Here is a 27681-nt window from a genome sequence, read left to right on the forward strand (position 1 = left end):
TCCCATAGCTCTGGCTGGGACGACGCCAACAGACAAACTATCCTACACTTGGTCTCAGATCTCCACAGCCAGAATTAAACTGGTTTTCTGGCCAGTGGAAAAATTCCCAGCAGAAATTCCCGTGCGGATTGCGGGCTTTTACTTGGGAATTTCCATTCCCCACGCCAATCGGCCGTGCGACCTCGGGAGGGTGCCTTGAACCGGAGAAACCAGTCCCTGGTATCTCTATATTCATCCAAATAAGACAGCCAAAAAGGTGAAAGGGGATTAAAGTCGAGCGGCGCCCGGTAAGCTCGACAGGGCCGCCCTACACCTCGGAACCGACGCTCGGCGTCCTGGTCTTTCTCTCTCTCCCCGTACTTCCGCTTTTGGTTACGCCTCCTTTACCCCAGCTAAGGAGGTCGAAGAAGTAACGGCCGCGGGCGTTGCCGGAAGTGTCGTAAAACGCCGGATATCCGGTTTCTCTGGGCGCCCTGGGAGCTGACGGAGAGGGCCGCCGCCCAGCAGTAGACTGTGTCTCCGCCTGCCAAGCCGCAGTCTCCGCGGTTTTTGAGTGAGCCCCGGCCCGGTCCCTTCTTTCGCCGCCGCCATGGGGTGCACGTTGAGCGCCGAAGATAAGGCGGCGGTGGAGCGAAGCAAGATGATCGACCGCAACTTGCGGGAGGACGGGGAGAAAGCGGCCAAAGAAGTGAAGCTGTTGCTACTCGGTGAGGGGCTGGGGGCGGGGCTGGCGGGGTGGTTTAGAGGGCCCAGGCACTTGAGAGTCCTAATGGGGGGTCGGGCCGGGCGGGAGGAGAGGACCCCGAAGAATCTGGAGGGCGTGACGGACGTGGGGCGGGGTATGGGGTTGTGGCTGGTGCCGGAGGGCATGATGAGGGGGTGGGGTTTTGGGGTTGTAGGAATTAGGCTGGAAAGAGGGTGTGCCACCATGCTGGGATTGTGTTTAGCGAAGGAGCTTCTAAATGTGGTCCAGTAGGACATTGAGACTGTATTAGGAATATGGGAAAAGCTCATAAAGAAAGAGCTGATGTTAGAGAAGGTTTTTCAAGGGAAGGGTTAGAGTGAGTTGGTGTTGAGAACGGGAGAGTGTGTTGGGCTTGTATAATGGATTGTGAGTTTGGAGCGTGGTGATACTTTATGACATTAGAGCTGGGGGGGGGGCTTGAATAATTAATATAAATAGAGAGGGGGTCTTGAACAGAGTGGTCACGTAGGACCCTGTCATTTATTAGAGAGTGGACATTTTGAGCTCTCGCTGAGGTGGAGGAACCCTGGGTCATCCAGGAACATAAAGGTGTATGGTTGAAATAACTGAAAAGTTCTCAGGTGTAAAGGGAAAGAGTTTGAGTGTAGAGGCTGTGTGTATTTATCCACTATTTCCTATTATTTTTATTTTCTTAAGGTTTTTTTTATAACTCCTTCCACTGTTTTTATAAGAGCTGGTGTGAGCTGAGGATATTTAAAGACTGTCTTGTTTGAGGTTTGTGGCATAGGATGTGATGATGACAATAGATTACACAGGGAGAGTTGATGAATATTTGCTAGGGATGGTGTGCAGTGGGAATGCAGTTATCTTAGGATAAATTATGGAATTGGACTTACTGTAAAAGATGTGATTGTGACAGACTTCTGTTGAGCTGGGGTTTTTTGTTTGTTTCTTCAAACGAAAAATACTGGCTTCAGGAATTACCGTTTATTTTACTTGACATTCGTTTTAAGTAGTTTTTATGTACAGTCAGATGCATTTTACTCAGCCTGGTTGGTTTTAGAATTTTTGAGAAATTGTTTTCTAGAAGCTCAGTGAATCATATAAAATACCCTGATGTCAGCTTACCAATAAATCAGGCCACATTTTTTCTTCACTGTTAGTATTTTCTGGGGATCTGTTAGGGAAGAATAAATGGAAGTAATGGTTTCTGTAAGCGGTAGAACTTTGCTCTTTAAAACAGTTGATTTTGGGGGAAAATAAGTTGCTTTAGAAGAAGTGCCATATTTTTATGGTGTGAAGCTCCAGAGGACAGAACGCACCACAGTAACCCAGGGTTTATTCTGCATTCAGGGTGCTCGTGCTAGTCTTCTCATGGTAACGTGTTTGACAGTTTGTAGATTGCAGAAGCCTTGGTAACAGCTTTTTGAATAAAGGGAGGAAGTTATGCACTGGAGTTTGAGCCTTCAGTTTGAATACTTAATCTTACAGAATGTATGAAAAAAAAAAAATTGAAGTTCCAAACTGCTACTCTTCCATATAACGGGTATCATTTGTGAATGAGCATGGTCCCTGGTACGTAGTAGATGCTTAAATATAAACTGTTAACCAGCGTGTGTCAGCTGCTGTTGGACATAGCTCCTTGGGACCTTTCAGGTGTTTGATATAAACTGTAGTACTCAAGGCATTAGCATTGTTCCTATCAATCAGTTGGTTATGAAAGTAAAGGTGTGTTTTTATCTTCTGTGGTTATTTTGGTTTACATTCATAATCAGAGATCCCCTCAGGATATTAGGCTGTTGTAATACAGGACTTTATAAATAGTGCATTTAATTAAAAACAAAATTAAACACATGATCACTTAGGAAATTTCAAAAGCAGTAGGTAAAAATCAAAGTACTACAACATTTGCTTTTCCTTTTTAATCAATTTCATTGTTTTAAGTAAGTTTTTTTAAATATTCTTGAGCAAGTTAAATGAACAGATTCAAGCAGGTTGCAGAGAGAGATGTATTTGCTTGAGTCATGACATAACCCATATATGAAATTAAAGTTATCTTCTTTGCTATTTCTATAAACAAAATGCACTCATCACAGTAAACAAATTATTTTGCTGTTGAATACCTCCTTTGATATACATGCAAGTCATTTTTACTTTCTCTCTGTAAAACTATCAAACTTGGTCTAAGTTGCAGGCATTGTTATTATTTTAACAAAATGAATGTTACCAATTATAGTTACTATAGAAATTCAGGAGGAATGCAGTATTATAATTGTTTTGTTACTTTTTGTTTAAATTTCTTTTAGATGTATTATTGAGAAGCTCTTGATATACTAGTGTCTAATCATAATATTCTGTAAAGAAACAAAATTATGTTATACGGGGCTTCCTAAGCAGATGGTAGTGCATAGGAAGGCTTGCAGTGTGCTGTTTGCAAATGTTTTATGGTTTTGAAATTTTAAATCATTTTTATGATTTTAAATCATTTTGTAACTAACTTTTCAAATTTCACAGCAGTTAGAATGATATTTGAACATTTTTGGTGTGATTCCACCAGTACACTTTCTGAGTTTGACAATTGAAAATATTTGATTTGGAAGATTTATACCAATTAGTGTTTAATATCATCTATAACATTTTATACTTTATTTTTCATGTCATAATTTTATAATATAAAAAAAATGTATGTTATTTTCATCAGGTCCCTCCAGTTTATTTGGCAGTCTATACAAGTATTACAATTTTACGCGTGCAGCATGATGTGACCAAAGTTGGGGATCACTGGTATAATGGATATGAGCACTGCTTTTGGAGTCACATAAAACTGAATTCAATTCCCACCTCCATTTACTAGCTGTGAGACCCAGAGCATGTAACTTAACCCTAGGAGTCTTATTTTCACATATAAAGTGGGGATGTGATACTTATTTCTAAAGCTCAAATGAGATAATATATGTAAACTGTTTAGCAAATAAATGCTAACTAAACGGTGACTTCTGTTACAACGATTGGCAAACGTCATTTTAGTTGCTTTTTTCAAGGGTGTTTCAGATATTTGATTATTTTTCAAATATTAATGAACCCTTTTCAAAGACCTTCAAAGAATTTTAATACAACTCTTTTGTGGTAAAAGGAATTAAACATTATCTTTTAGTTTTGTGAGTTATTGAATGATCTACTCCTGTGCTGTCTCGATCCATTTCTTGATAGTTCCCCTTAACAGACCTTGAGAAAGCATTGTTATACAAAATGAGGTTAGTGCTTTCTTCTTTAGGATTTTGCTGGTAGTGGCAGGGCAAAAATTAAGTTGCATGCAGAGTAGTAGTTAATTAGTTAGTAAAGTCGCTCAGTCGAGTCCGACTCTTTGCAACGCTGTGGACTGTAGCCCACCAGTCTCCTCCATCCGTGGGATTCTCCAGGCAAGAATACTGGATTGGAACTATCTAATTCACTTAAACCCTATATTTTATAATTTATTTACATTTAAGTATCTGCATGTTACTGACTGAATATGCTTGTTATTGAAAATCGGACTGTCCTTTGATAAATATGCTATTATTTTAAACTCTCATAAGAGGATATTCTTTATAATGTTTGCTATTTGTTTGGCATAAGATTCATAGCTTTGATTTCTTGTGATGATGCATCTCATGCCTGGGCAAAAGAAACTGGCATAAAAAATTGAAATTCACGTGCAAGAATAGGTTGGTTTGTTTCTTATAAGAATTTACTATTCTTTGTGTCTTTTATTTGCATTTCTACAGTCTGAAAGTGTGGTATCCTTTTCAGCAGTTAAAATATTGTGATCTTGCCTGAGTATGCTAATTCTGTTGTAAGTACAGGAATGACCATAGAGTTGGGTGCTTAGTACTTCTGGATTTGATGGGACCTTTAACTTTGTAATGGTTGCTGCAACTGTGTTTTGTTAAAAATAATTTTTAGCATATTAAACATATTTTAGTCTATTCAGTTAAGTTCAGTCACTCAGTCGTGTCCGACTCTTCGTGACCCCATGAACTGCAGCACGCCAGGCCTCCCTGTCCATCATCAACTCCTGAAGTCCACCCAAACCCATGTCCATCGAGTTGGTGATGCCACCCAACATCTTATCCTCTGTCCCCACCTTCTCCTCCTGCCCTCAATCTTTCCCGGCATTAGGGTTTTTTCAAATGAGTCAGCTCTTCGAATCAGGTGGCCAAACTTTTGGAGTTTCAGCTTCACCATCAGTCCTTCCAATGAACACCCAGAACTGATCTCCTTTAGAATGGACTGGTTGGATCTCCTTGCAGTCCAAGGGACTCTCAAGAGTCTTCTCCAACACCACAGTTCAAAAGCATCAATTCTTCGATGCTCAGCCTTCTTCACAGTCCAACTGTCACATCCATACATGACCACTGGAAAAACCATAGCCTTGACTAGACGGACCTTTGTTGACAAAGTCTCTGTTTTTTAATACGCTATCTAGGTTGGTCATAACTTTTCTTCCAAGGAGTAAGCATCTTTTAATTTCATGGCTGCACTTCCCATCTGCACTGATTTTGGAGCCCAGAAAAATAAAGTCTGACACTGTTCCACTGTTTCCCCATCTATTTGCCATGAAGTGATGGGACCAGATGCCATGATCTTAGTTTTCTGTATGTTGAGCTTTAAGCCAACTGTTTCACTCTCCTCTTTCACTTTCATCAAGAGGCTCTTTAGTTTTTCTTCACTTTCTGCCATAAGGATGGTGTCATCTGCATATCTGAGGTTATTGATATTTCTCCCGGCAATCTTGATTCCAGCTTGTGCTTCCTCCAGCCCAACGTTAGACTACTACTAAAAATCTTTTAGTTTGGGGGCAGATATCTCTGATAAAAATAGTTCCTTCTCTTACAGATGGTTGGTAAAACTGCAGACCTTGAGCTCTGCGCTCTTCACTCTGCCTCTCCCCCATGGTGTGCCGCTTCATGCTCTAGTTGCTTGGAAGGGAAAAGGGAGTGGATGAGTCCCTGCAGATACTTCCTCTTTTTCTTCCAACCCACTCTCTCCTTCCACAGGGTCTTTCACATCATGCCTTTAAAAAAAAACAAAAAACCTGGGATGTGTGTACTCCTCAGGGCTTCAGAAGATCCATAAACTTTATAAAATTGTTAGCAATATTTGTGGTTACATGGGGTTTTCTGGAGAGAAAAACCGTATTTTCATCAGGTTTTTCTGTGATACTGCCTAACCTGCTTAAAGTCTGTCGTCTTTGGACCAGGAAAATCAGTAGCTGGGCAAAAACAGGACATTCAAAATGCAAAGGAGAAACCTAGACACTGGAAAATCTTTTCCCTCTTTTCTCTAAAGGTTTTTTACTTGGAATTTTGAGAAAACCATTTACTGTGCTTGAGATGGCTTCTCTTTCTGCAGTTCCCCAGTGATTAATGAACTGCTCACTGCCACTTGCGTTGTCAATATATCCAGTACAGAACTTGCCTCCCCTCTTCACTTCTCTTCCCCAAATCCGCCTCCTGTGAACCTTTCTGTTCTGGGATTGTCATTCTCAAAATCACCTACCCTGAAAACTGAACTTTTTTTTAACTCCTTGCTTGCTCTTATTCATATAACCAGTCAGTTACCAAGTTCTGTGACTCAGTTGTAAACCAGATTTTTGTATTTCCTGGACCAGTAAAATTATTTTTTTGTTATTAACTCCACTCATGTCTCCAACATTGTATTTTTCTTGTAAATATATTTTTTAACTCTCCCAAGCACCATCTATTATAATTACTATTTTAGTTTCCTTTCCTCCATGAAACCTTTTTGATGTTCTGAGTTGGATATGATGTATCCCTCTTTTTGAAACCTCATAGTACTTTTTATGCTATCATCTACCTTATGTTATGGTTATTTGTAAACTTAGCAGCTCCTAACTATGTATGTCCTTTGAAAGCTGAGTGAACTTGGTATTTTCATGTGTTTATATCTGCTGCAGCACCTAGTGTATCGCTAAGGTGTTTTGCCTGTAAGAAATAGAAACTCATTCATACTTGTTCCAGTCAAGGAGGTCTTTGTTGAAAAGACACAGTAGGCAACTTTATAGGCATTAGACATCCAAGGATAGATAAGAAATGAAATACAAGCAGGTCGAATGCATGTGGAATGTAATACATGTCCCCTCCCTCCATTTCTCCTAGAGACTGGTCACTTGCTCTGCTTTTGGTAAGTCACCTCTTCAGATCAGCTTTCTCTGCTCACTCAGGACCTCTTTGCTCCTACTTCCCTTCAGGTCTTCAATTTTGACTTACTGTGATACCTCTGGCTCACACACTGCCTAATCTGGTAGTTCAGGTACTTCATATCGTCTGACTCAGGTTCCCAGGATTCTCATTCTGGGTTCTTGGAAAAGAATATCAGATTGGCCCATCCCTGTCAGGTGCCTACCTATGGTGGGAATATGGCAGGGCTGTGGGGTATCATGAGTTTCATAAGGCTGACCCTTTCAGGGACTAGGTGGGCCAAGTTCTCTATTAAAAAGGCTTGGCTAAAGAGTTAATGTTTAATAGATGATAATGCCTAGCTAGTAGACACTCATTAAATGTAAGCTGAACTTAATGGAATGAGATGAAGAGCTAAACATATCATTGTTTAGTTTTCCTTTAATTCACAAGAACATGGCTGCTAATTTTCAACATGGCTGTTGAAAATTGGGAGATGTAATTAAATTCAACTTCAGGTAGATGCAAGATTTTAAACTCCCATTGTCAATATAACCAACTCAGAGATTTTCTTTTCAGCTGTAGGGGGCTTGAGTTCAATCCCTGGTAGAGGAACAAAGATCCTACATGGTGTATGGCAAGGCCAAACAAAACAGTAACACATCCAACCAGAGTAGTTAATGTCACTTGAATTTAATTACCTTTGATTTTTAATTCAGGAATTAATTTTCTTAAATGCATATAATCAGTTCAGAATCTGTGCATCATTGTCCCTACTTTTTCCTGGCTAACTTTTCCCCGTTATTTTTATAAGCACCAGAAAATTGTCCAGAGCTAAGGGAGGAGGGAAAATGGACCATTTTTTCCTTGTTGATAACGTTGCTTAGAGGGTTTTGTTAGAGAGTAGGTAAAAACATTTGGCAAAGAGATTGCTCTTAGATTTTAGTTATCCATGCCATGCCTTCTTCTGTTTGGTTTTATTCGGAAGTGGGGCTTGTTAGGAGAAATGGGAAGGAAGATATGCTTTAAGTATTCAGGAGCTAGAATATTAGCATTAAAGACCAAAAAATTAAAACCTGGGTCTCATAAGAATTGTCTAGAGCAGTAGACACTAAATTTGTTCAGATTACCAGTTGGTAGTGTGTTGTTGTTGCTGTTTATTTGCCAAGTCCTGTCTGATTCTTTGTGAAAGTCCCGTCTGACTCTCTGCAATGCCGTGGACTGTAGTCCACCAGGCTCCTTTGTCCATGGGATTTCCCAGGCAAGAATACTGGAGTGGGTTGCCATTTCCTTGTCCAGGGGATCTTGCTGATCCAGAGATTGAAGCAGGCATCTCCTGCTTGGCAGGAGGTTCTTTATCACTGAGCCACCTGAGAAGTCCATAGGGTAGGATGAATTGGGAGATTGAGATTGATGTATATACACTATTGATATTATGTATAAAATAGATAACTATTGAGAGCCCACTGTGTAACTCAGAGAACTCTACTCAGTGCTCTGTGGTGACTTAAAGGAAATCCACAAAAGAAAGGATATGTATATGTGCTGCTGATTCACTTTGCTGTACAGAAGAAACTAACCCAACATTGTAAAGCAGCTATACTCCAATAAAAATTAATTAAAAACATTTGTTTTGTAGTCAACAGAATACAGCAGACTAGCACTAATAAGATCCATCTATTTGGGCTAGTAACTCAATTGAGCAGTAGGAGCCAGCATGTAATGTAGGACAGAGACGGAAAGCTGGAAGAGCAGTCCTCATCGCTGAGCTTCGTTTTCCTTTTTCCGTACAGTGAGGTCCAGCCTCAGGGGTCCCTTTGTCTGTGAAATTAATATTGTCAACTAGATGGAATATTTTAGCAAGTTATTAAGAAGGCTATATTTGTGTTATTTCTCTTTTTCCTGAGTTTGATTGAAAGTAGTGTAACATAATAAAGCTGTTTAGGAAGATAGTTAGAAACAAGTTTAAAATTTGAAAGACAAATTCACAAAGTACCTTGTATGTCAGTATTCAAGAGGATATAAATAAAGTCTTCTAGTATTTGATTTTCCTACCTATTTTAATTATCTTCACTTTGTCTAATTCTTTATCAGTGTTGGGCAAGTTAGAGTTATCTTTAAACCTTTATCTATCCAGGCTATTGTTTTACCTACATAGCAATCATCCGTGTCATTTCTGTAATTCAAGCTGCTTGAACTGAATAACAGTGTGTTAGGATCACTGTTGAATTGTTCCAGTTTTGATACAGCACTGTATGTAAATGGAATACACCATTTTTGATGTCTTGCTATTAGGTGCTAACAGAAATGAACATATCTGATAAGAACCAAGCAAAGAAAGGATACCAGAAAGACCAAATTTGTTTGATTTGTACCTGAATAATGGCCTAGGTGATCTTTGAAACAATTTTCGGGAGGATGTAGTCTTTTGTTTCCTTTTGGATGTGCTGCACAGCTTATGGGATCTTGGTTTCCAACCAGGGATTGAACCAGGGCCCATGGCACTGAAAGTGCAGAGTCCTAACCACTGCACTGCCAGGGAATTCCCAGATATATAGTCTTTAGACATGAGTTTCCTTTGATTTTTGAGTTTAACTTAGAAGATATTTAAAGGTTAGGACTTCTAAGGGTTAGCTGAGATACATTGTTCCAGTACTTTTTTTTTTGCTATAGTCACATGACTGTATCTCAAATAAATAAATGTTTTAATAATCATATAAAAGTTTTAAGTTTTTTGAGTGCTGTTAGTATTTTACATCTCAAAAAATTTTCGTTGCTTAAAAGTAGACGGTGTCCTAATTTTTTTAGCTGCTCATATAAATCTATACAGCTGGCATGGCAGGCATGTCTTGCCAGGATTGAAACATATACTATTTGTATATTTAAATTGTTCTTGTATTTCCTGCTTTTATTCACGTGGCCTGCTGTTAACGCTTATTACACTCGTAAAATAGGGACCAATTAAGTCAGACCTCTTTAAAAATGAGCAGTATAACTTGATTCTTGTCATATTGTAATTAATCTTCCTGTAGTGATTGACCGTGGAACCTATCTACACTTGGTTAAATACTCAAAAAATTTCCTTTATCCTTTCAAGTTGGATTTTAAAAGTAAAATAGTATTCCATTGAATTCTGAGAGCTTACGAACATGTTATCTTTAAACATTGTATTTGGATTTCTGTTTTAGTCATGTATTGAAATTTCTTGTTTTTATAGGTTTTATTTAATGGATAGTATTTTATACTTAGATATGACCTTGGAACTTACCAATATAATTTTAGAATCATTAGGTAAAAAATATTTTAAAATCAGTTGAGCAGCAAAGCTCCCCTTTAGTCACTGCTTTGAACTAATGAGGAGATGAATTTTGCCCCGGACCTTGAAGTTATGTTTTACAAATTACTGTAAATTACAGAAGGATTGTTTTAGAGTGAGATACCTTTAATAGAACATTTCCGTCTCTATTTACTGCAGTTAGAACATGGGAATCGTTAACTTCAGAACAGGACTCGGTTTGAAGTAATGATATAAATACTACAGTGACTTATGTAGATATTCTAGTTCTGATGTATGTGACATGATGGCACAGTCTTAACCTTTCTGTGCAAGTTATTTTAATATTGAGTTATATATGTATTTCTGAAAATAAAAATTGAACTACTTCAGTTTAATGGTGGAAGTCTTTTTTTTTTTTTTTTTACCATTTTGCAGCATTAATAATTCTTCCCGTGTTTAGGCTCATTTCAGATTATTGAAAATAATTTCCTTTCTTTGTCTATGTCTAGGAAGACACGTATGTTTCTTATTCTTTTTTGTTATTATAGTTGCAATTAAAGTCCACATTCATGTTCTCATTGATTTTGTAGTTTTCAACTTTTTTTAGACTACGTAAAAGTTTATTTAGTAAGCTTTTTGTTTGGGAATAATTTTTGGTTTGTAGGAAAGCTGCAGAAATAATGCATGGAGTTCCTGTATAGTATTTGCTTGATCCTTCCTAGTGTTGATGTGTTACATAGCTGTGGTTTATTTGTCAGAACTAAGAGATTAATGTTGATGCATTAATGTTAACTAAACTTCACACTTTATTTGAAGTTCAGCAGTTTTTCCATGAATGTTCTTTTTCTGCTGCACGATCCAGTTCAGGACACTGCATTGCATTTAGTCAAGGCTACTTTTTATTAAGCTTTTTGATTTTCAGTGTTCAGAAGGAGGCTTGTTTATTGACTTATTTATGATTAGGTATCTGATTGTCTTATGTGTACACAGGTACTTTGCTAGCCTGGAGATATAAATGAGAAATAGACAAAACTCTTAAGCAGTTCAAGTTGTGGAGATACACAAGTAAACAGTGGATGGAATGTTGTTATAGAGAGAATAGCCAGTTTTGGGAGGAGGGAGAGACATATCAGGGAAGTCCTCTCTGAGGTGACATTTGAGATAGACTTTGAAGGATAAATAGAAACTCTTAAGGCAGAGAGTAGAGAGAAGCACATCCAGGCAGAGGGAATAGTATGTACATAGACTCAGAAATATGAATGAGCAAATAGATTTGCCCTGGAGTAAAGGGTTGGCATGGGAGGAGTGTAGGAAGTAAGGCTGGAAAGGTATATAGCAGATTTGGAGAGTATTGATTTGAATTTTTACTAGCTGTATTTTAAAAAGCTACATTTTACTATAAATAGATAAAGATTTGTTGTTGTTTAGTTCAACTTTGCGACCCCGTGGACTGGAGCCAGCCAGGCTCTTCTGTCCCTGGGATTTCCTGGGCAAGAATACTGGAGTGGGTTGCCATTTCCTTCTCCAGGGGATCTTCCATACCCAGGGATTGAAATGCATCTCCTGCATTATGGGTGGATTCTTTACCACTGAACCACCAAGGAAGCCCCTAGATAAAGATAAATATAGATAGAATTTGGGGGAAATCATCTGGAGACTTTGCATTCTCCTCCCCTTTATTACCTCTCTTTTTTGCCATTCTACTACTAATTCATGCTGTGATAAAGGTTAGTAGAAGGAAATACATGTATGAACCCAGAGTTTTTGGGGTTTGACTTACAGCATTGGTGAGCATTTATATGGTAAAGGAAATTGAAATTGTAGACATCCATAGGGATGTATAACTGAATTTGAATTGAAACTGAATTGAAATTGTAGACAACTGAATTTATATTTTGTTATTGGTAAACTTTTAAAGTTGGTATTTGCATTCAATTAAATAGGCATTTAGAAAAGTGCTGTATGCTGCCATCAGTGTTTGAGATTTAGGTAGCGATATGATTCTAATATTTTTAAATGTGAAAATTTGATGAATGGATGTAACATTACAGTTTACTTTGTAGGACATCACTGCTGTGAATTATTTATATGGGTTAAATGTGTATTTCACATTTCTGTCTCACAAGAAAATTTTGAGGCAGAGCTAGCTGGTAAGAAATGTGCCTATTCAAAAATAGTTTTCAGTCAGGTCACATGTATATACCATGTAATTTAGCCTTAGCACTACAGTGACTTTATGTTGCTCTGCTTTCAAAGAAATAAAAGGAAAGTTACTCACCAGAAGCCAGGATTAGAACTTTGCAGCAGTCAGAAAATGAACCCCCTTCTTGCTCACAAATGACTGATCCCTTAAGCACACTTGTTATATTTCATAAAAGTGAAGAAGAGAGCCTACTTCCCCCTTTTACTTGACTTGTTGTCCAAAGAAAACACATGATCTTTAGTAACACTGTTCATATTCTCAAGTGAAAATATTTTGAGGAGAGCTACTTGGCTAAGTGAGCTGCCCCCCCCCCCCTTTTTTTTAAACTATTTTGTCCCCATTTAGGTGGTTTATGAACGTTAACTTTCTACTTTGTGGTTTATAATATGGCTTGTAAAATGATAGGATCAAGTCCATGAAAGATGTGAAGCTGAACAAACCCTACACCACTGTGTAAGCCAGACATATTTTGGTTGTTAGAGATTAAAAATTCTCCCCATCCCTTACTGAGTATTTGCCTTCTAGAAATATTTAATGAAAAAGTAATTGATACTGGGAGGAGACACATAGGTAACTTCAGATAACTGGTAATGTTTAACTTTTTATATTGAGTGATAGGTACACATATATTTGTTTTGTCTCACACATGTCATAAATATCTCTTCTTGTATTCAGTATTTAATTGAAGCAACTTAAAAAGGTTTAAAGGCCAGGAAAGGGGTAATTGATTATAATTAGCTTTTTAAGCCAGTTCCATTCAAAGTGGTGGTCATGGTGGTTTTGTTTTGTTGGGTCACAAGGGATAGAAAACTCACTCAAACTAGCTTAGAGTTGAAGAGGGGAATTACTGTTAAACTAGAGACAGATTTATGAAAGTGCAGGAAGAGCTGAAAAATCAGGCTGCAGAAACTGAAGCAGTGCTGGCATTGGCCACCTGCTGTCTGCCTTCGTTCTGTTTCTCATTGTCTTCATTGTCCACTGTTTCTGCCTCTTTTTACTTTGTCTTTACTGATTCTCCTTGGTGTCTTCCTCTCCCTTTTGTCTCCTTGGTCCCATACACTCTCTCTTCCCTCAGTTATCTTTAGTGTCTTCTTTTGTGCAGTCTCTCTCTCATGACATCTCTGAGTCTCTGTGTGTATTTGTTTATGCTGTTTTCTCTCCACACCAACTTTCTGAATCCTTTCCTTTAGCAGGGACTTCCCTCATGTCTCAGATGGTAAAGAATCTGCCTGCAGTGCAGGAGACCTGGGTTCGATCCCTGGGTCAGGACAATCCCCTGGAGAAGGGAATGGCAACGCACTCCAGTCTTCTTGCCTGGAAGATTCCATGGACAGAGGAGCCTGGCAGGCTACAGTCCATGGTGCTGCAGAGTCAGACACGACTGAGCAACTAACATACCTTTTTGGTGTTGATGTGCTATAATGGTAGTCTAAGTTTTCACACATTGTGACCTTGTAGTTTAGGATGACTTTTTCTGTGTCTTCTAGTGCAGAGTCCTCCAATAATTGACTGGTTGAAATGGCAACCCACTCCAGTATTCTTGCCTGGAAAATCCCATGGATGGAGGAGCCTGGTAGGCTACAGGCCATGGGATTGCAAAGAGTCGGATACGACTGAGCGACTTCACTCACTCACTCCAGTCACAATACATTGAGTGGCCTATCAACAAAATCTTTGCCAAACCTGAGAATGGACATTCTCAGCACCATGGGATAAAACGGTCATGAAATACAATCATGGCTACTGCAACTGCTGACTTTCAACGCCCATGAAAGGAGTTCAGGGTGAAAATCATAAACGAGGCACTCTGTGCTCTGGGAAAAACTGTCAGAACAGGCCTTCAGATAGTTAGATCCTTTCAGGAAAAGATTTTGTGAGTTCCAATTCTTGCATCTTCTCATACCTAGAGAGACACTGACGTCATTAATGGTGACATCTGCTTTGGCTATTAAGGAAAATTTTACAGTTAAAAAGTCAAAATAGAGTGAGTGGCTATGGTTCAGACAGGGCTTCCCTTGTAGCTCAGTTGTTAAAGAATCTGCCTGCAGTGCAGAAGACCCGGGTTCAATCTTGAGTTGGGAAGATGCCCTGGAGAAGGAAATGGCAACCCACTTCAGTATCTTTGCCTGGAAAATCTCATGGACAGAGGAGCCCTAGTGGGCTGCAGTCCATGGGGCACAACTGAGCGACTAACACTAACACACTCATCTTTTGGAGCTAGGTCACACAGGGTGTAGGCCTTCTGTCAGCCTGTGACTGGGTGGGTCCTGTGTGAGGTATTTACTGATTATCCAGTCATAGAGAGGGGCATGGCCCAGATCCTGTAGTTTCCAACCCCCGAATGAAATAGGGATGTCTCCAGAAGAGGTTATGGGCAGGCAAGTATTCTTAGTATATCAATTAAGTTTAATAAAAATTTCTTAGTGCACTTTTAGTCTCTTTGGTGATTGCTATATAGTTACTTCCTAGAAAAATCTTTCTCAGAGTGGAGATCCTTTATCTTTGTCCTGTTCACAACTCACTGCCATCTTTTATTGTTAAGATATTCATTCATTCATTCATTCATTCATTCAGTGAACAAATATGTAATGAGCACTCATAACATTTCTTACACTCTTTCAGGTATTGGATATAGAGTGGACAGGACAGATTGATAGCAGTTAATTTCACTGAAGCGGATAATGGGTATAAGAGAGCTGGAACAGGGTTTGAGAATAAAGTTTAGAGGGGAATAGGGAGAATAGAGGGCTTCCCTGGTGGCTCAGATGGTAAAGAATCTGCGTGCAATGCAGGAGACCTGGGTTTGATCCCTGGATTGGGAACATCCCCTGGAGGAGGGCATGGCAACCCACTCCAGTATTCTTGCCTGGAGAATCCCATGGGCAGAGGAGCCTGGTGGGCTACAGTCTGTGGGGTCGCAAAGAGTCGGTCATGACTGAGCGCCTAAGTACAGGTCAGGGAGAATAGGAGACTTGTGAGTGAGTCCAAATTTATTGTCAAGTATAGTTGTGAGGTGAGAGTTGAAGGCGTAACCACGAATGGGTGTGGGGCTGACTAAAGATAGCAGAGGAATGGAAATGTCCTGTTTCTGTTAACTGCCCACATTGAAAATTCCATCTATTGGAACTGGCATTTGCAAAATGTGATTAGGCAACCACTGACTCTCATAGAAACTCAAGCCATTTTCCCACAGTTACTACGTGTCTGCTCTGCCCTAGAACGTGCTCTAGACTGGGGATAGAGACACAGAAAGAAGGCAGTGTTCTGTGCTTTCGAGGATCATGCTTTTGAGTTTAGGGCTAGTGGAATACTAAACACACACCAACCCAAATAATTAAAATAATTGGTTCAAGTATTAGTGTTTTGGTATTTGACATTAGCCTGTGTAGGATCAGATTGAACCTGGTCAGGGTTACTTTGAAGGAGAATTACATAGATGTGGAAGGATTTTCAGGTTGTACCAAAAAGTTTACCATTTTAATCAAAATCAAGGAAAACTCATTAGCAGTTTATGAGATTAGGAGCTGGAAAGAGAGTCAAAAATTTTTTTCTTATTGAGTAGCTAGAGCTGGCTAGAGATAAAATGGGATGATGTGACTGGGAACGACAGTTTGGGGCTTAATTTTGGAAATTAACCTCTAGGGCTGATGCTGAAAGGGAATAATTTGTGCCAGCCATCAGAGCAGGGAGTATTAATTGACTGTGTTCAGAGGGAATAGGGAAGGCTTCAGCAAAGAATTGAGTTTGAATTGAATAGTATTTTCAAGAATGTTTAAATACAGAAGACTGGCATGCTTAGAGGGACAGTGGGCTGGGGGAAAAATTATATTTTAGGTTAAGGAAACTGGTTAATTTCACAAGAAAAATAGATCTAACTTCTCCTGTAAGACCATAAATTCCTAAACTTATTTGTCTTTGAAGTCTCAGTGTCTAGCAGTGCCAGGCAATGCAAGATATGTTTGTGTTTTTTTGTTTCAAAGGCTGAATAACAATTTTTGTTTGTTCTGTAACGTTTTCCCCATCTGTAATTTTGCTAACCATTTCTTTTACTGAGTTAGAAAGCTGGAAACTAGTCTTTGTGTTAAGTATCGTACCTTGAAAAACATGTTGGATGAAATGTCAGTTTTTTACCTTAATCTGAATTTTTATTCTGTTAGCTACTTTTGCCTTAATAGAAAGAAATCAGTATGAACAATAGATAATCTTTTTAAAAACATTTATTTTTAATTGAAGGGTAATTGCTTTACAGTATTGTGTTGATTTATGGCAAACATCAACATGAGACCCCTCCCACAATAGATAATCTTACTGGAAATAGCATGACTTGTGCATCTGTGATCTTTAGTTATAGATATTCACTTTTTTTTTATGAATAGTAATCCACTTGAATGTTATTCTAGTTTGAGATTGTATAAATACAGAGTATCCTTGAGCATGATTATAGGAGCTTGGCTGCTAGATGGCTCTTACCTTCTCGCTGTCGTGGCGCTCTTTAATTCTTTCTGCTCTTTGTTCCTTCGTGACTAGAGTGCGCAATTGGTAGAGTGCATGCACTACCATGCATTATGGTAGTGCTGTGGATTGTTGGGTTAATCGGAAGATGTGGCTCCGTGGTTTGATTTGAAGCCTCTGTGTGTTAGAATTAGTCTGTCTTTAGTATTATAATACAGTCATTGACCATTAGCATACAGCCATAAGGCACATTGAGGCCAAAATCCTTCACCTTTTATGTATAAGGAAACTGGACATTAAATTAGGTGACTTGCCCACAGTCACAAGCTAGTCATGGCAGAGCTGGCACCAGAGTCTCCTCTTGCATAGAGTGTGTTACTACATGGCTGCCCTGGTGGCTCAGATGGTAAAGAATCTGCCTGCAATGTGGGAGACCCAGGTTCGATCCTTGGGTTGGGAACATCACCTGGAGAAAGGCATTTGACTAAAAAAATCTTTTCAAGTGCCTGAGTTGTAAATGAAAGGTGAAAATAATTTAGAAAGAAAAATAAAATGTACCGACCAAGCTTTCAGTTTGCTGTGGGAGAGACGCTGTCTATACCTGTTCTAGTCATATGTTCCCATAGTCTGATTTTGGAGGCCTATGGAGAGTCCATGAGCTGTATCTTGGTCTAGCACTGGCTAGAGGGTTATCCAAAAATAGTGACATGCTGGGGGCTGTGCAGACCTCTAGAAAAGGGATTATGCTGCAGCTATAATCCTGGGCTTTTGGAAGTTACTTGATTTCTCCACAGAAACAAGATTTGAAAGGAAAAGAGATTTTTCAGGTGCCACTGGAGTAACTACTAGTATATGAGGTAGAAGGAGGTAGTAGTGCAGAGACCTGTGGGGAGGCTTAAAGAAACAGCTGCAGAGGTGCAGAGGGGTGAGGAGCGTGGGAGAAGAGGGAGCAGACAGGAGACTCTAGAACTGAAAATAAATTTAAGAAAGAAAGTGTCTTTGTTCCTCAGGGTGGGGCAGAGAAAATGACTAATGCTTTGATGTAGTTTGCTGTAGCTTTTAGGTTGTAAGTTGCTGTTTAAGTGTGTGAATCCAGATTCTATCTATAGTATTGTTGTTGTGAGAGAGCAGCTAAGTGGTTATACCATTTCTACTGCGATTTTGAATCAACATCAATATCCAATATCCAACAAGTTTTTATTAAGTTAAGCTCTTTGGGCCTTAACATCACTTGGTGGTATTCAGAACAGAGAAAACAGCATTCATAAATAATGGCTAGTTAAAATTTATTGAATACCTAGTATGTACTGGGCACTCTGCTCTAGGAACCTCCTATGGACCCTGTTTTATGGATGAAGAAATGTATTATACCTGATGGCACACAAATATGAAAGAGCATAATAAACTCACGTACCTTCTTTGGGCTGACTTTAAAGTTTTCTTTTAGTCAAAGTGAAAGAGAAAAAGAGGAGGTATCAGGTGACACGGTGTTTTTGAGCGTCAGCCGTCTTTCAGGGTTAATTTTTAAAATCAGTGTGTATGTAAGCAAAATGTCTTTACTGACATATAATGATTTATTTATGCTAGCAATTCACTGACCTTAAAAAAGAAAACCTGCAAAGAAATCATCACCACCTGTTACTTTTCACACCCATAATATAGTATATGTTGTGGGGAGAAATAGAGAGGGCCTGTAATGTGAAACCTGCTCTCAAGGCGCTCCTTAAAAGTAAAATTTAGAATATATTTAGGTAATTACAGTGATTTTACAGTCGAGTATGTACTGGTAAATTGTTTTTGGTTTTACAGTGTTGGTGATTGTATGCACTAAGCTGTACACGTTTCTTTCTTGTTCTGTTTGACAGTTTATAACATGATTTTTAAATTATTAATAATTCTATTCCTTTATTCTCTGCAGACTGCCTTGCTTCTTTTATTGAGAACAGGGCCATCTAACTTAGTTATTTGTCTTCATTTTCTCTCAAAAATCTCTATAACTTCAGCTCTCAGCCTTTTTTCCTTTCTATATAGGATGTCCCTTAGACAAATATTGTTATAAGGATAAATCTTTTAAGCCGAACTTATCCCATTCCTTCCTGTCTCTGGAAACTTTGAGATTTTTCCCCTGTATATCTGTCTCCTGCCCAGTTCTGCCTCTTTTGCCTACAGAGTCATCTTCAGTTCCTTGCTCTCCAAGCCATGAAGTCGGTCTTCGCAATTCCTTTATGTTTACTCCATTCTTTATATCCTTACTGTTGAAGATTGGAGATAGTTAATGAATCTCTCCTTAAATTTGATGAATTTTGAAGGAAGATATGTAAAAAGATGTAGATAAAATTAGGAAATTTCAAACACCACATGTATATTGGGGGGTGAAGGTGAGACAAGGGAAGCAGTTTAGGGAAAACCTCAGAGTGAGAAGTTACTAGAGAACTATTGAAGCAGGGAAGCACAGAGGATGGAGGTGAAAGTAAAGAGTTCAAACTAATAAGAAAAAGGCTTATAGAAAATGTTATAAGAATTTGGAGAATTATTAAACTGATTTTTTTTTTAATAGAGCCATTTGGAGATGATGAGAAGGAAGAGGGGCCTTAAGCTAGAAGTTTGAGAAAATTATAGCAGTAACATATAATAGATATAATGTCAGGCTCAGATATGTGAAGAATAGAAAGGATTAATTTGAGAAATGCATAAGAAAAAGATTTTGTTACAGCCTGATGTAAAGAGAGAAGGGTGAGTGGCTTCCAGATGACTCTTAGATTTCATGCTTGGAAGAAAGATAAGATGGTGGTGCCTTTCATAGTGATGTAGAAACTGAATGGGGCAGAGACTTGGTATAAAGTGATTCTTTTCTTGCATGAAGTGCCATGGAATGCCCACTGAAACAGATCCTGTGTTTAGTTCTGTGGTAAGAGGTGCTTTCTTTTAAGAAATAGAACTAGATGCCTGATAAAAACCTGTATGTTGTGTGATAATGTTGTATGATAAAGAGAAGACAAACTGACATTTTATGAGTAACTTTGGAAAAACATGAGAGAGAGCAACATTTAAAAAAATCAGCACCTTCATAGGGTAGAATTTAGTGGGATGAGTAGAAATTGATTCTGAGATTAATAAACTTATTTCACTCAAAATAATCCAACATTAGTGATTGAAATGCAGTTTTCATTATATAAAAGAATAGTACACATTACTTCATTAATCACTGCTTTTCATAGTTAATTTTGTAGTTGTTGCTAACATAGGAAAATCTGGGAATTGTCTGTTTGAGACTATATAAAATGTACCTGGTATGCTTTTGTATTCTCTTCCTCAGAATGAAATCATCAAGGTTTTTTTAGATATGCATGGGCAAAATCACTTCTTTCCAACACTGCTGTTCAGTTCAGTTCAGTCGCTCAGTCATGTCCGACTCTTTGAGACCCCATGGACTGCAGCTCTCCAGGCTTCCCTGCCCATCATCAACTCCTGGAGCTTACTCAAACTCATATCCATGCAGTTGGTGATGATATCCAACCATTTCATCCTCTGTCGTCCCCCTCTCTTCCTGCCTTCAATCTTTTCCAGCATCAGGGTTTTTTCAAATGAATCAGTTCTTCCCATCAGGTGGCCAAAGCATTGGAGTTTCAGCATCAGTCCTTCCAATGAATATTCAGGATTGATTTCCTTTAGGATGGACTGGTTGGATCTCTTTGCAGCTCAGGGGACTCTCATGAGTCTTCTTCAACACCACAGTTCACAAGCGTCAGTTCTTCACTGCTCAGCTTTCTTTGTAGTCCAACTCTCACATCCCTACATGACCACTGGAAAAACCATAGCTTTGACTAGACAGACCTTTGTTGGCAAAGTAATGTCTCTGCTTTTTAATATGCTGTCTAGGTTGGTCATAGCTTTTCTTCCAAGGAGAAAGAGTCTTTTAATTTCATGGCTGCACTTCCCATCTGCACTGATTTTGGAGCCCCCCAAAATAAAGTCTGCCACTGTTTCCATTGTTTCCCCATCTATTTGCCATGACGTGATGGGACCAGATGCCATGATCTTAGTTTTCTGAATGTTGAGCTTTAAGCCAACTTTTTCACTCTCCTCTTTCACTTTCATCAAGAGGCTCTTTAGTTCTTCTTCACTTTCTGCCATAAGGGTGGTGTCATCTGCCTATCTGAGGTTACTGATATTTCTCCCGGCGGTCCTGATTCCAGCTTGTGCTTCATCCAGCCCAGCATTTCGCATGGTGTACTCTGCATATAAGTTAAATTAGCAGGGTGACAATATACAGCCTTGATGTACTCCTTTCCCAATTTGGAACCAGTCTGTTGTTCCATGTGCAGTTCTAACTGCTGCTTCTTGTCTGGCATACAGATTTCTCAGGAGGGAGGTCAGGTGGTCTGGTATTCCCATCTCTTGAAGAATTTTCCAGTTTGTTTTGATCCACACAGCCAGAGGCTTTGGCATAGTCAATAAAGCAAAAGTAGATGTTTTTCTGGAATGCTCTTCTTTTTCGATGATACAATTTGATGTATGGCAATTTGAACTCTGGTTCCTCTGCCTTTTCTAAATCCAGTTTGAACATCTGGAAGTTCATGGTTCACATACTGTTGAAGCCTCCTGGCTTAGAGAATTTTGAGCATTACTTTGCTAGTGTGTGAGATGAGTAAGGTTGTGCAGTAGTTTGAACATTCTTTGGCATTGCCTTTCTGTGGGATTGGAATGAAAACTGACCTTTCCCAGTCCTGTGGCCACTGCTGAGTTTTCCAAATTTGTTGGCATATTGAGTGCAGCACTTTCACAGCATCATCTTTTAGGATTCGAAATAGCTCAACTGGAATTCCATCACCTCCACTAGCTTTGTTCGTAGTGATGCTTCCTAAGGCCCACTTGACTTCACATTTCAGGATGTATGTGAAGGATGTCTGGCTCTAGGTGAGTGATCACACCATCGTGCTTATCTGGGTCATGAAGATCTTTTTGTATAGTTCTTCTTTGTATTCTTGCCACCTCCTCTATCTGCACCTCCATTAATCTTCTCTACCTTCATCACTGGATGAACTATCTCTGCCAGTATATCTAAGACTAACCCCTCCAACTTTGCACTTTTCCACCTTATTTTACCTACTCAATGTCTTGGCTGCTACAATTATTCCATGTCACTCAAACAACATTGAGTTTTCTCTACCCACTGGTTCACTCTCATCAGTATACACACTTGCTATATTACCTTCCATCTTATAATCAACACAAACACACCCCATGCATGCATGCGTGTTAAGTCACTTCAGCTGTGTCTCTTTGCGATCCCAAGGACTGTAGTCCACTAGGCTCTTCTGTCCATGGGATTCTCCAGGCAAGAATACTGGAGTGGGTTACCATGCCCTATTCCAGGGGATCTTTCTCACCCAGGTCTTCTGCATTGGCAGGCAGGTTCTTTACCACTAGCACCACCTGGGAAGTCCCTCAAACACACCCCACTTCCTACCTTTTCTTGACTCCACAAATCTTTCTCTAGCTACCACTTCATTTTCTCTCTTCCTCTCATACCCAAAGTCCTCTGAGTTGTCTATATATATATATACACACATGTTGGCCAAGTTTGTGCCCCTAATTCTCCTTAACCTATTCCAGTCAGGCGTTTATGCACTACTCAACTGAAACCACTTCTCAGTGTCTTCAGTAACTTCCATCTTAACAAATGCAATGGTCAACTCTCAGTCCTCATCTTACTCAAACCCTCTAAAGCAGAATTTGTCCAAGTTGATAACTCCTCCTGAAATATTTTCTTCACTAGGCAGCTACTAGAACCCACATCCTGCTGGTCTGTCTCCTACCCCACACCTCAGCGTCCCTGCTCCTGCCTCTGAATTCTAAAGGTTGTATTGCTTCAGGGCTCCTTCCCTGAATGGTTTCTCTACCTACATTCACTCTCTAGGCCATCTCATCTAATAACCTCACAGTTTTAAACGCCATTCATAAATTGGTAATAGTTAACATCCACTGAATACTACATGCTAGACATTGTTCAAACACTCTGCTTGTGTTAACTTATTTAATCCTCACAATAACCCAGTGACATACATATTATTACCATCTCCATTTTTTTATGGAGATGTCAAATTAACTTGTCCACCATTACATAGTGAATGCCAAAGATGAAAACTGCGTTTACACAGGATGGTTCCAAAGTTCTTGTACACTGCCTCTTTCCTAATGATTCTCAATCTCTAATCTAAATCCTGGCTTCTAACCTTGACTCCAGGGTCATAAATGTAAATCACTTACCTGATAACCTCATATTTTTAGTAGACATCTCACAATGTCCAAAATGAGTTACTGCCTCCCTACCCTTATCCTCACACAAACCTTGCTCTACCATGTCATCTCTTCTCAGTAAATGACATCAGCATTTACCCACCTGCTCAGGCCAAAACTGGTGACATGCAGCTAATATACAGATGGAATGTGGGTGCCAGGACAGATATGTATACTGAATTAGTAGAGCTTAACTTTAAAAATAAATGTAAATATACAGTTCTAACAGTTTCTTCTTGCACCACAATGGATGGTCATGAGCATACTGGAAATCACAGACCTAGATCGCTGCAAAAGACTCCCAAATGGTTGAATGCTTCAGATCTCACCTTTCCTATGGTCAGTTTTCCACTCAGTAGCTGGAATGAATTTTGTAAAATGTAAATCAGACCTTACCACAGCTCTGTCCCCAAACTCTCCTATAATGTCCAATTACACTCAAAATCAAATCCGCGGGCAGTAAGGCCCAGTGCGCTCCAGCCCCTGCCTGCTCCTTCACCCTCAGTTCCTCTTATTCTACACTTTGTTCTCTGCACTTGTCAGACCAGCTTTCTTGCTTTTCCTCCAGCATACCAAACTGGTTCTCAGTGAGCTAGATCCTGACTCATGATTTTCACATTTACCATTCCTTCTGCCTGGGATAAATTTTTGCAAAATCTTCTGCCTCCAGGTTTCTACTTCCCTCAAAACAGCCTTCCCTGACTAATCTATCAAAACAGCCCCCACTTGATCACATTCTCTCCCTTCACTCTGTTATTTTTTACAAACTACCCATCACTTCCTCACATTATTTACTTGTTCATTTCCTGTCTTCTCCACAAAATATAAGCTCCATGAATGTTTGCTCATCCTTGTATTCCCATGGTCTAGAACTGCGCTTGATATAAATTGGTTACATAGGTAAGTAATGTTGAACAGATGAATAACTTTTGTTTTAAAAGCATAATCCTTTATAATCTGTTGTTAATATTTCTTAGCTTTATCAACCAAAATTGTTGGTTAAAATAACGTTCAAATCATTTTAAAATTCCAGATATCTACATTTTTATAGAATCAAAAAGAACATTTATATAGGGTTTTTTTTTTAATATGGTTTTATCTCTGTTCTTACCACTTAATTGACAATCAGAGGTGACACTAAAATAGTAATAATCAAGTAGCACACAAAGAACTTTCTTACGGTAGTGAAGAAGCCGAAGTTGAATGGTCCTGTGAAGACCTCACCTATAAGATCTTCTAGAACTATCACCCAAAAAAGATATCCTTTTCATTACAGAGGGCTGGAATGCAAAAGTCGGAACTCAGGATATACCTGGAGTAACAGGCAAATTTGGCCTTGGAGTACAAAATTAAGCAGGGCAAAGACTAACAGAGTTTTGCCAAGAGAACACACTGGTCATAGCAAACACCCTCTTCCAACAACACAAGAGAAGACTCTACACATGGACATCACCAGATGGTCAACACCGAAATCAGGTTGATTATATTCTTTGTAGCCAAAAATGAAGAAGCAAAACAAGACTGGGAGCTGACTGTGGCTCATATCATGAACTTCGTATTGCAAAATTCAGACTTAAATTGAAGAAAGTAGAGAATACCACTAGCCCGTTCATGTATAACCTAAATCAAATCCCTTTTGATTATACAGTGGAAGTAACAAATAGATTCAAGGGATTAGATCTGATAGAGTGCCTGAAGAACTATGGACGGAGGTTCTGACACTGTGCAGGAGGCAGTAATCAAAACCATCCCCAAGAAAAAGAAATGCAAAAAGGCAAAATGGTTGTGTGAGGAGTCCTCACAGGTAGCTGTGAAAAGAAGAGAAGCAAAAGGCGAAGGAGCAAAGGAAAGATATACCCATCTAAATGCAGAGTTCCAAAGAACAGCAAGGAGAGATGAGAAAGCCTTCCTTGGTGATCAGTGCAAAGAAATAGAGGAAAACAATAGAATGGGAAAGACTAGAGATCTCCTCAAGAATATCAGAGATACCAAGATAACATTTCATGCAAAAATGGGCACAATAAAGGACAGAAATGATATGGACCTAACAGAAGCAGAAGATATTAAGAAGAGGTGGCAAGAATACAAAGAAGAACTATACAAAAAGATCTTCATGACCCAGATAAGCACGATGGTGTGATCACTCACCTAGAGCCAGACATCCTTCACATACATCCTGAAATGTGAAGTCAAGTGGGCCTTAGGAAGCATCACTACGAACAAAGCTAGTGGAGGTGATGGAATTCCAGTTGAGCTATTTCGAATCCTAAAAGATGATGCTGTGAAAGTGCTGCACTCAATATGCCAACAAATTTGGAAAACTCAGCAGTGGCCACAGGACTGGGAAAGGTCAGTTTTCATTCCAATCCCACAGAAAGGCAATGCCAAAGAATGTTCAAACTACTGTACAACCTTACTCATCTCACACACTAGCAAAGTAATGCTCAAAATTCTCTAAGCCAGGAGGCTTCAACAGTATGTGAACCATGAACTTCCAGATGTTCAAACTGGATTTAGAAAAGGCAGAGGAACCAGAGTTCAAATTGCCATACATCAAATTGTATCATCGAAAAAGAAGAGCATTCCAGAAAAACATCTACTTTTGCTTTATTGACTATGCCAAAGCCTCTGGCTGTGTGGATCAAAACAAACTGGAAAATTCTTCAAGAGATGGGAATACCAGACCACCTGACCTCCCTCCTGAGAAATCTGTATGCCAGACAAGAAGCAGCAGTTAGAACTGCACATGGAACAACAGACTGGTTCCAAATTGGGAAAGGAGTACATCAAGGCTGTATATTGTCACCCTGCTAATTTAACTTATATGCAGAGTACACCATGCGAAATGCTGGGCTGGATGAAGCACAAGCTGGAATCAGGACCGCCGGGAGAAATATCAGTAACCTCAGATAGGCAGATGACACCACCCTTATGGCAGAAAGTGAAGAAGAACTAAAGAGCCTCTTGATGAAAGTGAAAGAGGAGAGTGAAAAAGTTGGCTTAAAGCTCAACATTCAGAAAACTAAGATCATGGCATCTGGTCCCATCACGTCATGGCAAATAGATGGGGAAACAATGGAAACAGTGGCAGACTTTATTTTGGGGGGCTCCAAAATCAGTGCAGATGGGAAGTGCAGCCATGAAATTAAAAGACTCTTTCTCCTTGGAAGAAAAGCTATGACCAACCTAGACAGCATATTAAAAAGCAGAGACATTACTTTGCCAACAAAGGTCTGTCTAGTCAAAGCTATGGTTTTTCCAGTGGTCATGTAGGGATGTGAGAGTTGGACTACAAAGAAAGCTGAGCAGTGAAGAACTGACGCTTGTGAACTGTGGTGTTGAAGAAGACTCATGAGAGTCCCCTGAGCTGCAAAGAGATCCAACCAGTCCATCCTAAAGGAAATCAATCCTGAATATTCATTGGAAGGACTGATGCTGAAACTCCAATGCTTTGGCCACCTGATGGGAAGAACTGATTCATTTGAAAAAACCCTGATGCTGGAAAAGATTGAAGGCAGGAAGAGAGGGAGACGACAGAGGATGAGGTGTTGGGATGGCATTACCAATGCAGTGGACATGAGTTTGAGTAGAGGGAAGAGTTGGTAGAGGGAAGCCTTGAGTGCTGCAGTCCATGGGGTTGCAAGGAGCTGGACATGACTGAGGGACTGAACTGAACTGAACTGAGATAGATTGAAGGGTTTCGTCATGGGAAAATGAGATAATTTTTTCAGAGTGCTTTGCTTTTTCCCATAAGAAGGAGGCGGAATCATTAGCTGAGAGTCAGAGTGGGAAGGGGTTTGTAAAGTTTGAGAGAGAGGAGGTGGTGTCAGATAGGCATCTTGGGAAGTAAGAGAGAGTTCACTAGGGAAGTGCAGGTGGATTGTCAAGGAGTTTGGGGCCCCATCTGAGGTTATTAAAGTGATTCTAGGTGGCTGAGGAGGGAAATGTGATTTTGAGGGAATATGCAGAGGAAAGGTGGTAGAGACAATGCCCCCTCTGCTTCTGTTTTGAACTCGTTAGTTATGGCCTAGAATTGACCGTTGGATTTGTTAAGATGGAAGAGTCATCTCAGGTTCATTGATATAGACAGAGGAATTAGTGGAAGTGAATAAGCCAAAAATAATCATTTCCTTTTTGCCTGTATTCAGTATCTGTATCATGCATGATGTTTCATGTAGATGATGAGTTTGTAGAGGTGTTTATGTTGCCATGTCTCCGTTAGAGTGCCTGCTTTACGCAAGTTATATCAAGATGACACTGGGACACTTTCAATGAATTATATTTGGTTGCTGAAGAAAGTAAAATATATATATATATGTGTGTGTGTGTGTGTGTGTGTGTGTGTATGAAATCTCTAATGGAGAAGCTTTGTAGTTTTTCCTGATAGAAAAACCTCATCAAAGTTTTCCCTGGGACCTGTGGTTTCTGTTAATCTAGAATTATCACTCATGTTGACATCATGCTTTTGAGCTGGATTACGGATGAATTGAAAGTCTGGTTTTCTTTTCTTTCAGGTGCTGGAGAATCTGGCAAAAGCACTATTGTGAAACAGATGAAGTAAGTT

At 39.4% G+C, this 27681-nt stretch overlaps 1 protein-coding gene across 1 annotated transcript in view; it reads left to right on the forward strand.

Annotated features, from left to right (window-relative positions):
• Positions 1 to 403: 403 nt before the first annotated feature.
• Positions 404 to 27681, forward strand: part of GNAI3 (G protein subunit alpha i3) — a 44554-nt gene continuing 17276 nt past the window's right edge. Inside the window, exons 1-2 of the mRNA XM_069573679.1 lie at positions 404 to 707; positions 27632 to 27674. Coding sequence (XP_069429780.1) covers positions 590 to 707; positions 27632 to 27674 — 161 coding nt within the window. The 5' untranslated portion in view covers positions 404 to 589. The remainder of the gene's footprint in view (positions 708 to 27631; positions 27675 to 27681) is intronic.

The sequence above is a fragment of the Ovis canadensis genome, chromosome 1 (assembly GCF_042477335.2).
Source record: "Ovis canadensis isolate MfBH-ARS-UI-01 breed Bighorn chromosome 1, ARS-UI_OviCan_v2, whole genome shotgun sequence".
In the NCBI taxonomy this organism is placed as follows: Eukaryota; Metazoa; Chordata; class Mammalia; order Artiodactyla; family Bovidae; genus Ovis; species Ovis canadensis.